At 44.3% G+C, this 14158-nt stretch overlaps 1 protein-coding gene across 3 annotated transcripts; it reads right to left on the bottom strand.

Moving 5' to 3' along the window:
• Positions 1-387: 387 nt before the first annotated feature.
• foxn2b (forkhead box N2b) lies at positions 388-11704 on the bottom strand. 3 transcript variants are annotated; one of them, XM_027002700.2, is made up of 6 exons: positions 11595-11704; positions 4941-5533; positions 3965-4089; positions 3741-3793; positions 3282-3350; positions 388-3106 (listed from the first exon to the last, which is right to left on the bottom strand). In XM_027002700.2, the coding sequence occupies exons 1-6, from the start codon at positions 11602-11604 to the stop codon at positions 2754-2756; spliced, it is 1203 nt and encodes a 400-aa protein (XP_026858501.2). In that variant the 5' UTR covers positions 11605-11704; the 3' UTR covers positions 388-2753. The 3 variants fall into 3 exon arrangements, with proteins under 3 accessions (XP_026858501.2, XP_026858502.2, XP_026858500.2); XM_027002701.2 differs by lacking the exon at positions 11595-11704 and adding an exon at positions 10091-10283; XM_027002699.2 differs by lacking the exon at positions 11595-11704 and adding an exon at positions 7068-7149.
• Between the last annotated feature and the right edge of the window lie 2454 nt (positions 11705-14158).

A 14158-nucleotide genomic window follows, 5' to 3' on the forward strand; every position in this document is an offset into this window, starting at 1 on the left:
TGTGTGTGTCAGCTGCAGCTGGATTCTGTAGCTTGAACACACACAGAAAGGGGAATTTGGTATGATGATAGGGCTTAAGCATCAAGGCCTGGAGTTCAAGGATACAGGTCAAGGACCTAGTGGACAGAGAACACCACACAGGGAGAGAAGAAAAATACACAAGATATTCTACACCAAATACCATCATCTGTTACCCTCCCTCTACATCTCTACTTATCTGTCTGAGTTAAGTTATTATGGTGTCATTCCATCAACAATGCACATCAAGGGAGTGTATAAACTATTCACTTTTACAAAGTGCAACCACCAGATGGCAGCATTGTTCAATAAAACCATAACACTAGTTTCAAATCCTAGTTCCTATAAACCATAAGTAACAGACAGCCATAAAAGAAACAATTTTTTTTATTATTTTGTAATACCATATTTAATGCAACAATTGCATATCTTTGGCAAAAATAAACTTTATAAACATTTTATTAACAGAGGTTAGCTTACAAAACCAAATGGTTCAGTCTGTCAGACAGACATGGCAGACAAATGCGAGCAAACTGATTGGATTGGCAACTCTGAATTAGTAGATGATGATAATAATAATAATAATAATAATAATAATAATAATAATAATAATAATAATAAAAATGATCACTATCCTGTATCACAGAAATGTTACCAAAAGCTGTTTCATTAACAAAATATTCTTGGTCTGGGAGAAGCAAGTGCCTGCCTTCAGTCTTCAAATCTAATACTACAGCACTGTCCCTCTCCTCTACATCTTCTCCAGTAATACTTGCATTTTGTGTCATCACTATGTACAGATCAAGGGAAATTGGCAGCCTTGGTGAAAGTGATTGGGCCACAACTTCATAATAGCAGGCATTCAAAGAAATAAAATTAAATAGGGGTTTCAAAGACCCGGTCAGGAACAGATAAAACGTTCCACAGCTATCCCAGGCCTAGCTGAGCTCAACCAGAAAGCACAGAATGAACATTCATACGGCAGATTTCAGCAGTGCTGCTGATCCAACTGCTCAGTAGGCGCCAGGCCTCGTTCTGGCCTGCGAGGTGTATTGAGTCCTGAGCAGGGATAAATATGGCCAGAACCAGAGATAAACGGCAATGGTATTTCAATCATTCAGGCAGATAAAAGCTGAGATGAAAAAAAATCAAACACTGAAAAATCCCCCCCCCCCCCCAAAAAAAAAAACCATTTTAAAAGAGGTCGAAGTCACAGAGATAGCTGCAGTAGCTGCTGTCAATAATATCCTTGAGGATTTCAGAGAAACCACAAACCTAAACATGAATTTGGACAGAAAGTCCAACAAGTTCTTTATGGAGACGATGCGCACAGGTCAGATCCACTCCCAGCAGTGGTGCGTTGAGAGCAGAACGCTGCAGCCGCGCCAACACTGTCCACCCACGTTAGAACTTCGCCTTTCTCCCGCCTGACATCCTGCAGGTCCGTTCCCATGACGCCACCCCAAAAAGAGCTGCCGGAACAGGGCTGTTTTTTCCTCTTCCACCTGGCCCGTGGCCACCCTTCTTCCAGAGGCTGCATTATGTCCAGTTTCCTCCCGGGTGTGGGGATATCTGCGGAGAAGGCCTGCCTGTTGGAGCGCCCCCTCTCAGCCGGAACGGACGAGCCTTTCTGCTTCTACCACTCTCCACCCAGAGAAGCACCGTTTCTTAAAGTCCATCTTCGGCGATTGCTATTCGCTTTCGCAGCAGACACGAGCCAGTCCGAGACCCCATATGTGGGGAACGGCGTTGCTGATTACAGGAAGGGCAGGGAGACGCCGATCGGGTCAGTGAAGAGGGAATGGGGTTCTCGGCTGAACATGCCTCGCCGTGTCGTTCAGTGTGTCGTTTCCTATGCTTGCCTAAATGCGAAAGCGCCGTAAGCGTGAATGGGGGGTTAAGGCAGTGAACGTGATGGCACAAGACTACACCGGCTACATGGATAAACGGGACAAATACTGATGTGAGTGTGCATGCCAAGAGCTACAGTGTCACCTTCGAACTGCTCATCTCCTCTGCATGACACATATATATGTACTGCACTGGGAGGCTGGGTAAGGGCACAGATCCAATCAGGATGGACAGAAAAGTCACATGGTTTTGACATCATATCTGTGATAGCACAGGGCTCCAAGGGACATGCTATCTTCACCACACAAAATACAAAAACAGCAGTACAAAAATAAAAGAAGTATTCAGGTCAACTAATTATTGCATTTATCTTTGTATCATATTTCTTAACCAAAGTCTTATGATCCAAAATCAATGGCACTTCCATATTTCTATTTTTCTCTTGTTTAGTTTTTTCCCCCCTCTATGATGATGGCCACTTGGGACCTTGTGAAATCCATGCATTCATTCTCAGTATAAATAGGTTTGTGTGGTTTTTAGATGTGGAAGCATGCAAATATCCTCTGGGTTTTTTTCCCCTCCAAGTTCTACTGTTCTCCTCACACCCTTTCATTCATGAACAGAACTTATGGTGGCGGTTCAATGTGCATCTTCTTCCTTTACTCTTGACTGCACAACAAAAAAGTGTCAGTATGGCTTTTCTCTCCTGTGTATGTGTTAGTATTGCCTGTTTAATGAGATGACAGTGAATTTGATCCAGGTTTGAAAAAGATGAAAAAAAATAAATAAAATAAACTAATGCCAACAAGAGGGGAACCAGAGGAGAGAGGCCTGGAGGCCCCAGGAAGGAGTCCCGTCGGGCGGAGCAGCCGAGCCACTGGCCATCATTTCCTGCTCAGCTTCCTGCTCTTGCCCCTCAAAGTGCCCAGGCTTGTGCAGATGCCAGCCAGGTGCAGGAGCGAGCCGGCCGCCTCCTTCAGCTCCTCGTCCAACTCGGGCCGGGACTCTCGCCTGGCCCTCTTCCCTGGCAAGGAGCTGCGTGGGGGGCCGTGGGCGCTGGGGGGCCAGCCGCCTCTCTCCTGCTGCAGTCGGGAACCCGGGCCGGAGGCCGCTGCCTGGCAGGGGGATGTCTGGCGTGGCGGGGAGCACATGGGCGCGCTGCTGTAGTTGTGGTCCTGTTTTGGATCGCGACTCACGAGGACCCTTCGGGACAGGTCAATGGGCCCTTCTTGATCATCTGGGAGGTAGCAAATCAGAAATGAACATTACAGTTTAGAAGCAGCAGGACCTTAATGAAGGACAGAATATGCATCCCCCTGTGTCTGGAGAAAACCAAAACAGTACACCAGGAGGGGAGAAAGAATGAGAGAAGCAGGGAGATGGATGGCGTCTGTGTAATGGTGGTCTCTTACATGAGGCAATGTGATGCTCAGAGGCAGACTTTAACAGCATCATAGCAGTGGCAGCATCAAAATCAGATTCTGCAAAGAGAAAGACACATTGGATGGACACAGGACTTGACTGCCAACGATGGTGTGTGCGTGCACATGTGTGCATGTCTGTACGCGTGCCTCTCTCTTGTCTGTGTGTGTGTTTGTGCGTGCAAGTGAATGAGTCACTTGCAGCCAGAGCGATCCCTCATTACAAAAGCACCAGTGCCTTGGTTGTCAAGGTTACAAAATACAAGAGAGAGGTGGCATTTGCACGCCGTGCAGACCGGAAGAGGACGAACAGAACAAAAAGAGCTGAGATGAGTGATGTGCTTAAATGTGAAATGATACATTTGCCCATGGTGTGTGAAGGCTATGAGCCACTTAAAGTCCTCCAGAACAGAAGTGACACGCTGAGGGCCGGTAGTTAATTCCACTTACCTTTCAGAGAGTAGCCCTGCTCCAACGAAAACAGGTGAGGAGGAGACGAGGCACTGTGGAGAAAAGCCCTGTTACTTACACGCAGTAACACACACTTCACAGGACCAGCCCCACTTCACACATATGTGCTGAATACACAGACTAAACAGCCTTAAAATACTTATTAGGACTGCTAACTTCATCTGATTGTAATATTCATATAATATAATATATAAGTCCATCACCTGGGGGGGGAGGCAGGTGGGGTGCAGAAGGCATGTGCGTTAGGGAAGTGCTGTTTCTTCAGAGCTTGCATCAAAGTGGGCCGGAACTCAGGATGAACGCACCACAGAGAGCCTTTCCCATTGGTCTGGATCAGAGAGAGAGGGTGGGGTTAGTGTGCAGAGGGTAAACTGAGGCTGGAAGAAGCTTTCATGAAGTGCCATGACTAAACTCCAGTGTGTTACATTCCACACACCCACTGCGTAATGCAAGTCTGGAAGTATTGTTCTCAGCTAGCGCTTAGTCTTGCCTGCCAAAGCCACAAAGCTGTCCCCAGGCTGCATGGCAGAACCGGCTGGACCTGTTTGGTGCTGACGTGCACGCGCAAGTCTGTTTGTGCTTGGGCGTGCACGTGCGGGTGCGAGTACATAAAACAGGCTCATCACCTCTTTGTCTGAGGTGTGGTCCTGCAGGGGTAACATGACCTTGACTCAAATCACCAGCCGTTCTCATAAACAGGAAAGAGGAAACATTACCATGGCAACAGACATAAGCCTGCGCTACATGAAACCCACAGATTCACTCACACACACACACACACACACACACACACACACACACACACACACACACACACACACACACACACACACGACACCCTAACCAAACACATCACATCCATCAAGTCACTGCACTTTCTTCAGTTCACACTAAAGTGAAATGAAAGCTCCGAAGTGCTCCTGCTCAGAGAGCCAAGTGGCCTGCACTCAGAAAGCCCAAAAGGTCAACAGTGCTCTGTTCTGCTCCTCCTTGTAATGCACCTCCGCACATTATAAACGCGCCGCTACCACATTTCACATGAAGTTACGCAGTTAATCAGACATCCTGCCCTTTCCTCTGCCTGGCTATTATCCAGCGAGGGCAATTTAGCAGAACACGGCTACGTGTCCGTTTAGTAGAACACGGCTACGTGTCCGTTTTCCACTGGGGGATTCTTACCTTGCCCAGGCTTCGTTCCACCTTGCGGAAGCACTTGTTGAGGGACAGGTTGTGGCGCACTGAGTTCTTCCAGCCAGTGGGGGCACTGGAGAAGTAAGGGAAGTGCTCCAGGATCCAGCCGTAGATGTCCTTCACAGGGAGCGATTTGCTGGGAGACTGCTCGATGGCCATGTAGATCAGGAGCGAGAAGGAGAACGGGGGTTTCGATTTGAGGGGATCGCGCTCACCGCCTGGACTACCAGATGAAACAGAAGAGGACGAGGACAGGCCGTGGTCCTGGGGCAAGCCGGCACTGCCCTCGATGTCGAACAGTGGCGCATTGCACGGTGGAGCTTCCGGCCCTCCCAAGGTGAAGTTCTGCAGCAGATTCTCATGGAGCCAGTTCAGATTGGTCAACTCATCATCCTCAGGCTCCATCCCAGACACACCCACCATCACAGCAGGGCCAATCCGGTCCAGACTAGTGGCCAGAGGGCTGGAGGCACTTTCTGCTTCTGGAAGAGTCCCTGCTCCACACATGCCCTGAGAGCCTGTAAATTCTGCTTTCTTATCCGGAGACATCCCAATTATCGGACCCATCAAACCAGGAGGGTCTACAGAGACAAACACAAATAAAGAGAAGATGAAAAAGTGCTGTGTGAGAGAGATTTTACTGTACAGGCTAAAGAATGAACTGAGGGACCATAGGGCTCCTTCTGAATCTTAACCAAGTCCTAATTTGGCCTTCTACAATGACACAAAGACAATATATGTATTGTATCGAAGGAAATCACAGGTGATCACAAAGCTTGAAAAAGCATAAGTGTTTCTGTTCAGAGCGAAAGGAAAGTGTTATAACTTGTATCAAAATTGTGCAACCTGTCTGACAGGTCTTAGTGTTCTTTTCTCAAACTATGATTTAGCCTACGTCAACAATACACACGTTTTGGCATTGTGACAAAGACTGAGTGCGGAGAGGCCCAGGAACAGAGAGGTGCAGCAAGGTGACTAGAAGATCAAATCAGAACCAATCCAAAATTCTATTAGGCGACATTACACACACATCTGATATTTGGGTGATTTCACTCCATTTGTCGCTGCCTGTACTCAGCCATTAAGCCTGTCCTCCACACACTCACCCTTCTCCATTTCCCTCTCTTTCTTAAGAGAATTGAGAGGCTCTTGAAGGGGTCCTTAGGACAAAGTTAAGGGCCTCTTAGGAGTCTACTGAAGTGCCTGAAAGGACTCTGATCCTTGCCTTCAGCATGTAGCCCCACCAGAAGGACCACATTGTGTGTAGAAAGAAGGCAAGGAGCGCGGCACAAAGCCCGTGTCTGCTTTCACGGCCCGGTAATGACCTCCGCCAGCGGCTGCGTGGACGAGGCCAACGAGGCTGGGAGAGAGCCAGGCCCCGTCTCCCTCACCGTGGTGGCTGTCTGTGCACCAGCCCCAGACAGCCCCGAGCAACAGGAAGCCCCCAGAGTCCTGGGGAGACAACAGTCCTTCACCAGCCAATCAGAGTGATGCTCAGACGCAACTAAATGGCTTCTTCTGATGGACAGCCACGGAAATCGCACAGAATACACTGATGAATAAATAATCGTCTGGAGCAAAGGAGGCCTGTCTGCCAGTGAGAGCGACTGCCTCACTCCTTTCCGACTGGTACAACCACTCAAATGAGCCACTGCCATGGAAACCATACAGCACATCAATAAATAAATAATCACCTAAAGTGCTGCACTGAATCACTCACTCCCTGTAGCGCGCCTCTCTCCTTCTCTCTCTCTCTCTCTGCCTCCATCTCCCTCTCTCTCTCTCTCACTCTCTCTGCCTCCATCTCTCTCTCTCTCTCTCTCTCTCTCTCTCTCTCTCTCTCTCTCTCTCTCTCTCTCTCTCTCTCTCTCTCTCTCTCTCTCTCTTTGGAAAGTGAAGCAGGGCTGGAGGAAAAGGGGAGGGGGTGTTTCTTCCTCTTTAAAGACTTTCTTTTTCCTCCTAAAACAAAAAACCCTCTTCCTGTTCAAGTGAGGAACTCTTGTTGTTTACAAAATTTACCAGACTCTGTAGAAGCGAACTTTATTTGGATAGCTGCTAAGTTAAGCCTCAGTCTTTGTGTCTGTGTGTGTCTGTCCATGTTGTTGTGCAGCTCACAGACAGAAGGCATGGCCTTCCACATGGCCTTTGTCCCCATGCTGAGCAGACAGTAGCAGCTTCTTCCAGCTCCTCGTATGGGTTCTCCTGCCGGCCACTCTCTCTGCGCTGATCTCTGCATTACACGCTGCCTCTCTATTAACCTCCATTAGCAAGACAAAGGCAATGTGCGCTGCAAGCTCATCAGCGTGTCTACAAACTCCCCATCCACAAACAGAGACAATGCTAATGACAGCACTCAACGCATCTCAGCCACTTCAAACATGAGCCCTCATAATGTCTATGGGTGGAGCACCTTCAAAAAACACAACACCACACTGCCCCCCTACACAAACACACAACACCTCCACACCCACACACCTATGGATATACAGAAATGCATAGCATGGAACTTTCCAAATATCACACAGCTCTTCAAAGTTATGATTTTTTTCCCTCTTTTTTGCAGTTATAAATAAGAATTTGGGTCAAAGTTAGTCACTTAAGCTATTTGTAACAGTCAAGTCAAATCCATCAACAAAAAAGCATTGCTGTTGTATCAAGCATATCACTGTTCCAAAGAGACAGGCCGAAACACTCTCTAAAAATACCCTACATGCGCCTTTCCCTGTCCTGTCATCCAGCTTTGGCGGCCTAATTTCCATCAGTGCTGAAGGGAGAATTAATTCACCACTGAACCGCTTGTGTGCGCTTCCAAAGTTCCACAGGGATAGGGAAGGCATTACATCAGTGCAGTGGAGTTGCTCTGTGTGACCAGAGCACTGAGAGAATGGGCATGCCTGGTCAGTGCACCTCAGCCACGGATTGCTGGGAGTGAACCTCCTGTAGTACTTTCTGTCTGCACGTGCGCGAGCCTGTCAGAACTGCTGTGCAGGGTTTCAGGCATGAGTCGGCGGCCCCTGGTGTTCTGTCGGTGTGCTGGGAAAGAAGGTGACCTGCCCTCATTACGCCACTACTGGAGATTTCTTACCAATAGCAGTTCAACTTTTTTTCACCTTCAAATTCATCGTGGAGTTGGGTGTTCCGCCTGGCAGGGACAGAGGTCTGACAGAAACAAACTTTCCTGTCACGTTCAGGCAAGGAATTCTAGCTGTCTCTGAAACCCCCATTAGCAATGGCCTATTTGCCTCTCACCACCTCATACAGCACAAAGTTTTTCTAAGACAGTCTTCATTTGTTTAGGGCCTCATTTTCTCCCAACACAGGGTTTGAGAATCCAAGCCAATTTGACACATGTACAAGAAAGTGTTCTGCAATCGAAAACATTGTAATCATAAACCTCAAGGACACAGCATTAATAATGGTTCAGGTTTCTTTTTCAAAGCAAGCCAAACAATAACAACAAAAAATAACAACAAAACATTTTTACCTGAAATCACGCTATGCCTTGTTTAATTTCACCATTTAGCTTACTCAGATCAACTGATCATTTAAATCACCGGGCCTCACATGAACTTCCAATTGCTGTTGTATTTCATATCAGAACATAACTTTAACCGAATGTGTTCAATCAAATTTCCTGACTGTTACTGTGTATGTGCCAACAACCTATAACTTTTAGGTTAATGGCATAGGGCATCTCATTCACACAAAATGAGGAAATTAAGTCATGGAAATGAAGGTAAGATGAACCTTTTATGTGCTACTGCAATAAGAATCATTCACAGCAGGGTAGTCTAACAACTAGTCCCCATTTATTAATTAGGTATTGTGAAAGCCATTTCTCAACACTTCTTGTAGCACCTAAACATGTTTTGAGTATACAGTGAATGCACATGCTGTTGCGTCTAGTGTGCTGTCTGCTGCCCATTCTGTGTCCCTCTCACACCCAGCCATCTCAATTAAACACACCCAGTTTATTCAGGCAGGCGTGACCCAAACAATAGAGGCCATTGTAACCAAGGTGACACAGGAGCTACAGGGTTCGGTCTAGCTCTCTGTGTCAAGGCTGCGCCCGACATTAGCATCACTGTCAATGGGCAGAGGGGCCCTGACGGCCTGCGGCTGCTCCAAAGTCCCAAGTCCTTCGGAGCAAAAGAGATGGATGCTAAAGGGAGTGTGAGAGAAGCCCAAGACCCCCAGGCTGGACTGAGAGAGTGTGGGGGCTGGGTACCGTGAGGGCACGATGCTACCTAGTTCAAACGGGGGGGGGGGGGGGGGGGCACATTTGCAAATGAAATCCAGAGCATCGCCTATATTTGATTACCACTCCCCAATGTGACCACGTAGCCATGGCAACCAAAGCGTTACAACCTCCTGGGGATGAGGGTTGCACCTCACGGTCTGTCGCTGAGGGCATGAGGAAGAAAAGAGGCTAACTGCAGATGAGAAATATGTGCAGCTGGGCCATAGCGAGAAGATGGCAGGAGGAGGGGCTACCAGACAAAGACACAGTCATTAGTTGGCGGGTGAATGCAAGGACACAAGTCGGGTTTTTTTGTTTAGATGTGACATGTTTTGAAAATGCCAAACGGTCCCCTCAGATAAGTACCAATGCAAAGGGTCTTATAAAGGCACTCATTCCTTCTGCACTCTGACAGTCATAAGCACCTCTTTGAGTAGGAAGACTGGGGTTATCACCAGTCACCAACTGACTATATTAGAGAGCTTTTTGTCAAGGATCCTTAGGCCATTTGGAAAAAAAGCTCAAAAGGGGTAATATGTAGGGGAGATGTAAGCACTGTTTTTTTTAGCTATTACAATGATTTAACCAAATCCCCATTTCTGCATTTTCTATGTCTGTGAGAGAAAGAATGCAACCTTGCAAGCCAAACCCACACCGCACCTGACAATGTTAGTGTCATAATGAGACTAATTAATTTCTTTGCCTATTGTCAGGAGAGCACCAATAAGCAAGGGATCATTTGCAGTTCCCTACAAGAGCCCTCCTGAGAGCAGCCATAAAGCAACAATAATTCAATAATTCTGCAAGATAGTCAGGTCTCAGGAAAACAAAGCAGACATATCCCTTTCTTAACCAGCATGCATCACATGAACTAAATAAAAAAAATATATGGACTTACTGATTTGGGTCAGAGTCCTCTAGATAATAAGATGAATTATAGTCAAGCAAAGCTCGACTTTCGATGGCAAAATAAGCTAACTGCTAGCCAATTAAAAAGCTAGGACCAACAAGCAGTGTCGTTCATCAGTACACATGATAAATATATAGCTACCTTAACTAAATAACACTAGAACATTATCTAGTGCCCGACTGAGGAGCACTCTGTGCGTGGGTGTTGTGTGTTTACAGTCTGGGGTGTCGAAGTGGATACTCTTTCGGCCATGAAACCGGAGCTAAATGATGTGATCATGTGACAAGCGAAGCGGAACGACTGGTAGAAGTTGCTTACTCGTCCTCCTTCTATCTCCGAGCTCTTTCCCAAGTACAGCTATGTGCACTTTCTGACCACGTGTCAATGTCACTCACAGGCATAATCTAGCCATTATGCCGGAAATGTGGATTCACCATTCGCGTCGCTCATGTTTTATTGTAAAGAAAGCCAACAAAATAATAATAATATCTTCGATTGAATCGGCCACGGAGGAACTGAGGTCCAACGATATGGGCAACAACACGAAAAGGGAAACAAAAAGTAACAATAATAGCTCCCACCCTCTACTCTCCTCTTACATAGCTGCCCTAGATTCTCAGCACTCGAAACCAAATGGATATGTTTGTAACCTTCGCTTATAACCTTAAACCCACAATTTCGTTAATTGTAATTTCATGTTTATTCGCCGTTTTATTCCGCTAGATTCTAAATGTGTGATGAGTCAACAAAATAAAGTGGATAAAGTACTTTTGTACGTAAAGACATTACCGGCCAACTTACACTGAACTGTAAATGTTGTGTAAACATTACTTCAAGGACCTAAACAAAACTACTTGCGCATTAAAAAAATGCTGTGGAAAAATAAGAGGCTTGATGAAGCGAAAGCATTCGACTAAGTTAGCTAGCTAGGTAGCTACATAGCAATAGAGCTAATGCGTGGCTTCAAAGCTGCCTCGCTTCCAAACAGTGTGTAGCTCTGTTAAGTAAAACCCTTTTGCTGGATACTGTTCTTTATTTAAGTTGTAATAAACGTATATAATAAAGTATTTAAATAAGTCTGAACGTGTCGTGTAAGTTTATATTAAAGGTAAAACGCGTTCACTCCACTGATTCAACTTAGTTAGCTAACCTAGCTAGATAGATCACATGGTCCGAAATGTATAGGATTTTTTAATGTTAAAAAGAAACAAAACTAATTTCGCTAAATACAAACGTTGGGAAGTCATCATGCACAGGGTAAACAGCAATTCTAAAAATATATATATATATATATATATATATATATATTGATCTGTGCGTTTGAATATACGACAGTGCATATAGCAAGATATTGGGGTTTTTCGCCCGGATTTTTGTCATTTTACCTTATCATTATATTAAATGTATTTATGTAAATTTGTTATTGGCTACATACCTTTAATTTATACGTGGCTGTATACATTATGAATTAAAGTGAAAAACGTTGACTTACATTCGTGCATTCTAAGGTCGTGTCCGCCGACAAAGCCTCGGTGCAGTTGCCTTTCTCCTGTACTGTGTCAAAAGATCAGCAGCTGCTTCCTCCATCCACGCAGCGCAGAGATCACGCTGCACAGCAACGCTACCGGACCCCCCTACCGTCGCCAAGGCAACAGGGCCACTTCAGCCAATCATACCCCTGCTCTCCGATATCCCCTGACAACTGCCGCAACGCAGTAGCACTTTTTTTTATACTTTTTTTTTTTTTTTTTTTTTTTTAAGAAAACCTAAGCGATTGCGCTCACCATTCACCACGCGTTGCCTCTCGCTGGGTTTGTGCATTGACAGACTGCAAAGTTCTATAATTTTATTAATTCTCTTTTAGTAATCTAATAAAAGTATTATAACCAATATAGATTTAATTAAACGGTCTTACGACGGCATGTACTAAACAATAATATGTGTAGTTTCCTAACCTACTACACTTTGGATAAAGGTAGGCTAGTTCTTGCACACATTTTTGAGGAAGTATTTAGCTAACATGGAAACGAGGTCAGATTTTCATTACGTCATTTTAGCGGGGGAGTCCTGAAGGCAGATTCTGAAATGGAATTTCGCGTTGTGACGTAGACGAACCATTGTACTGTTCAGATATGCGACGAACTTACATTAATTTGGTGCCTGCTTAGAATGGGTTAGGCTGAAGTAGACTGGGATAGCAATGTGAATAGGAATATTACAAATCTCCTCTTCAGTTCTCTCACTTTGAGGTCAATATTTCTCAGTCATAAACCAAACATAAACCCATTACCGTCGTTTTAAATGTAACATCGGTTTTAAAAAATGTTAGCTTTCTGCAGAAAGCAGTAGCAGCCCTACTAGTGTGAACTATTTTCCTGTGTTCAATAGTCTATATGTTGATCCCTGCTGTCATATAACTGATTTGCGGCGAGGTGACTAAGTCATAAGGTTTGACAGGAGGGGGTCGGTAAGCAGATGCTTGTCTGTTTTTGTAGAGGGCAATTAGGACATAGTTGGTAGGAGATTTAAATGAGGCTAGTTCACTAACAGGGCACACAGGCCACAACTAAACGCTACTATTTGCCATTTCTTCATATTCTGCATAAACTCTTGTATGCGCTACTGGAGCCTAGTAACCCTATTTAAATTCTAATTTGTGCTGTCTCCAAATTATTAAAGATTTAATAAGTCACTTTGATTAGACTTAGGCTGTATAATTTTCCTTTAGTGTAACGCAGATCATTACTTTTTTGAAAACATAGTGCTTATATGATTTTGACTGTACAAGTACATAATCAAGTTAGGTACAGAACAACTCTAAGTAATTCTTCCTTGCTTCAAACACACCATCTAGTTTAATATCCAAACCACTGGGCCAATACATCCACAGATAAGCAGCTCAAGGCCAAGAGCATGTGCAAACAATTCACGTTTCCATGCAGTCAAGCAAGAGTCTGCATTGCCAGTAATGCTCATCTGTCTAATCAAATACCTCTACAATGCTATTGACTTTTAATGATGTTACATATATTGGTCTCATATACACTTTGTCCTATGTAAGCATGTGTGTTTGAAACTGCCCATGATATATCTTGGTGTCATTTGGTACAATATGCCTAACATTTTTAGTCTGACTATGCCAAAATGCTGCAAAATGGATAAGAGCCAATTAATAAAAATTAAAGTTGACTTGTATTCTTTGTAAACAGTGTAATGTAATCCTGTTGAATTAATAGTTAGGATATACATCATAGATTATTGATGCAGAACTAGACCAGAGAAAAGTCCTTGTTTCAAAATAATATAACCAATTACTCATTTGCTATGGTTTTATATATACACACAAGAGAAAATCAGTAATGCTTACTGCTATAATGAACTAAAAAATAACAGTAAATAGTTTACTGAGTCTCAAACACCAGTGCTGTACTCAGTTAAGAGGTAAAGTTACATGGAAAAAATAACTGAAACCTCTCAGTAAAACATGACTATTGTAAAAAATGTCAATGAAGACAATTTCAAGGATGGTTTAATCCAAACCAAGATAAAACTGTACTAGGTCACAGTTATCCAATGCTAAGTTTTTATGACTACTAATTGAGTATATACTATAGAGGACTAATATGCCACCATCAAACTAGTCTGTCAGAAGGGTCTGTTAAAGAACTCCAAGGGCCCTTGCTTATCTCATTTGCCCAACAGATACTCCTATTTACATGAGTATTGAGAAAAGCCACAGCTTTATGAATTGAGTCAATAATGACCTAGATGTTTTATCAGACAGGATAAAAACCCACTCAGGCAAGCTGCAGTAAAATTCTACAGCATTGATATTTAAGGACTTTGCTTTCACAATATTTGCTTGGTGTACATAGAGAGCTCAGCATATTGACTTATTTCTCCAAGGCCACACCTGCAACCATGGATTGTATTTTACAATTTTTATATATATATATATATATATATATATATATATATATATATATTTTTTACAAATCAGGTCATGTTTGACAAGCTCTTGCCAGCAGGGTGCTAGGTGTTTAATTGTGCTTTGTG

This window comes from Electrophorus electricus, chromosome 14 (genome assembly GCF_013358815.1).
Source record: "Electrophorus electricus isolate fEleEle1 chromosome 14, fEleEle1.pri, whole genome shotgun sequence".
Classification (NCBI taxonomy): Eukaryota; Metazoa; Chordata; class Actinopteri; order Gymnotiformes; family Gymnotidae; genus Electrophorus; species Electrophorus electricus.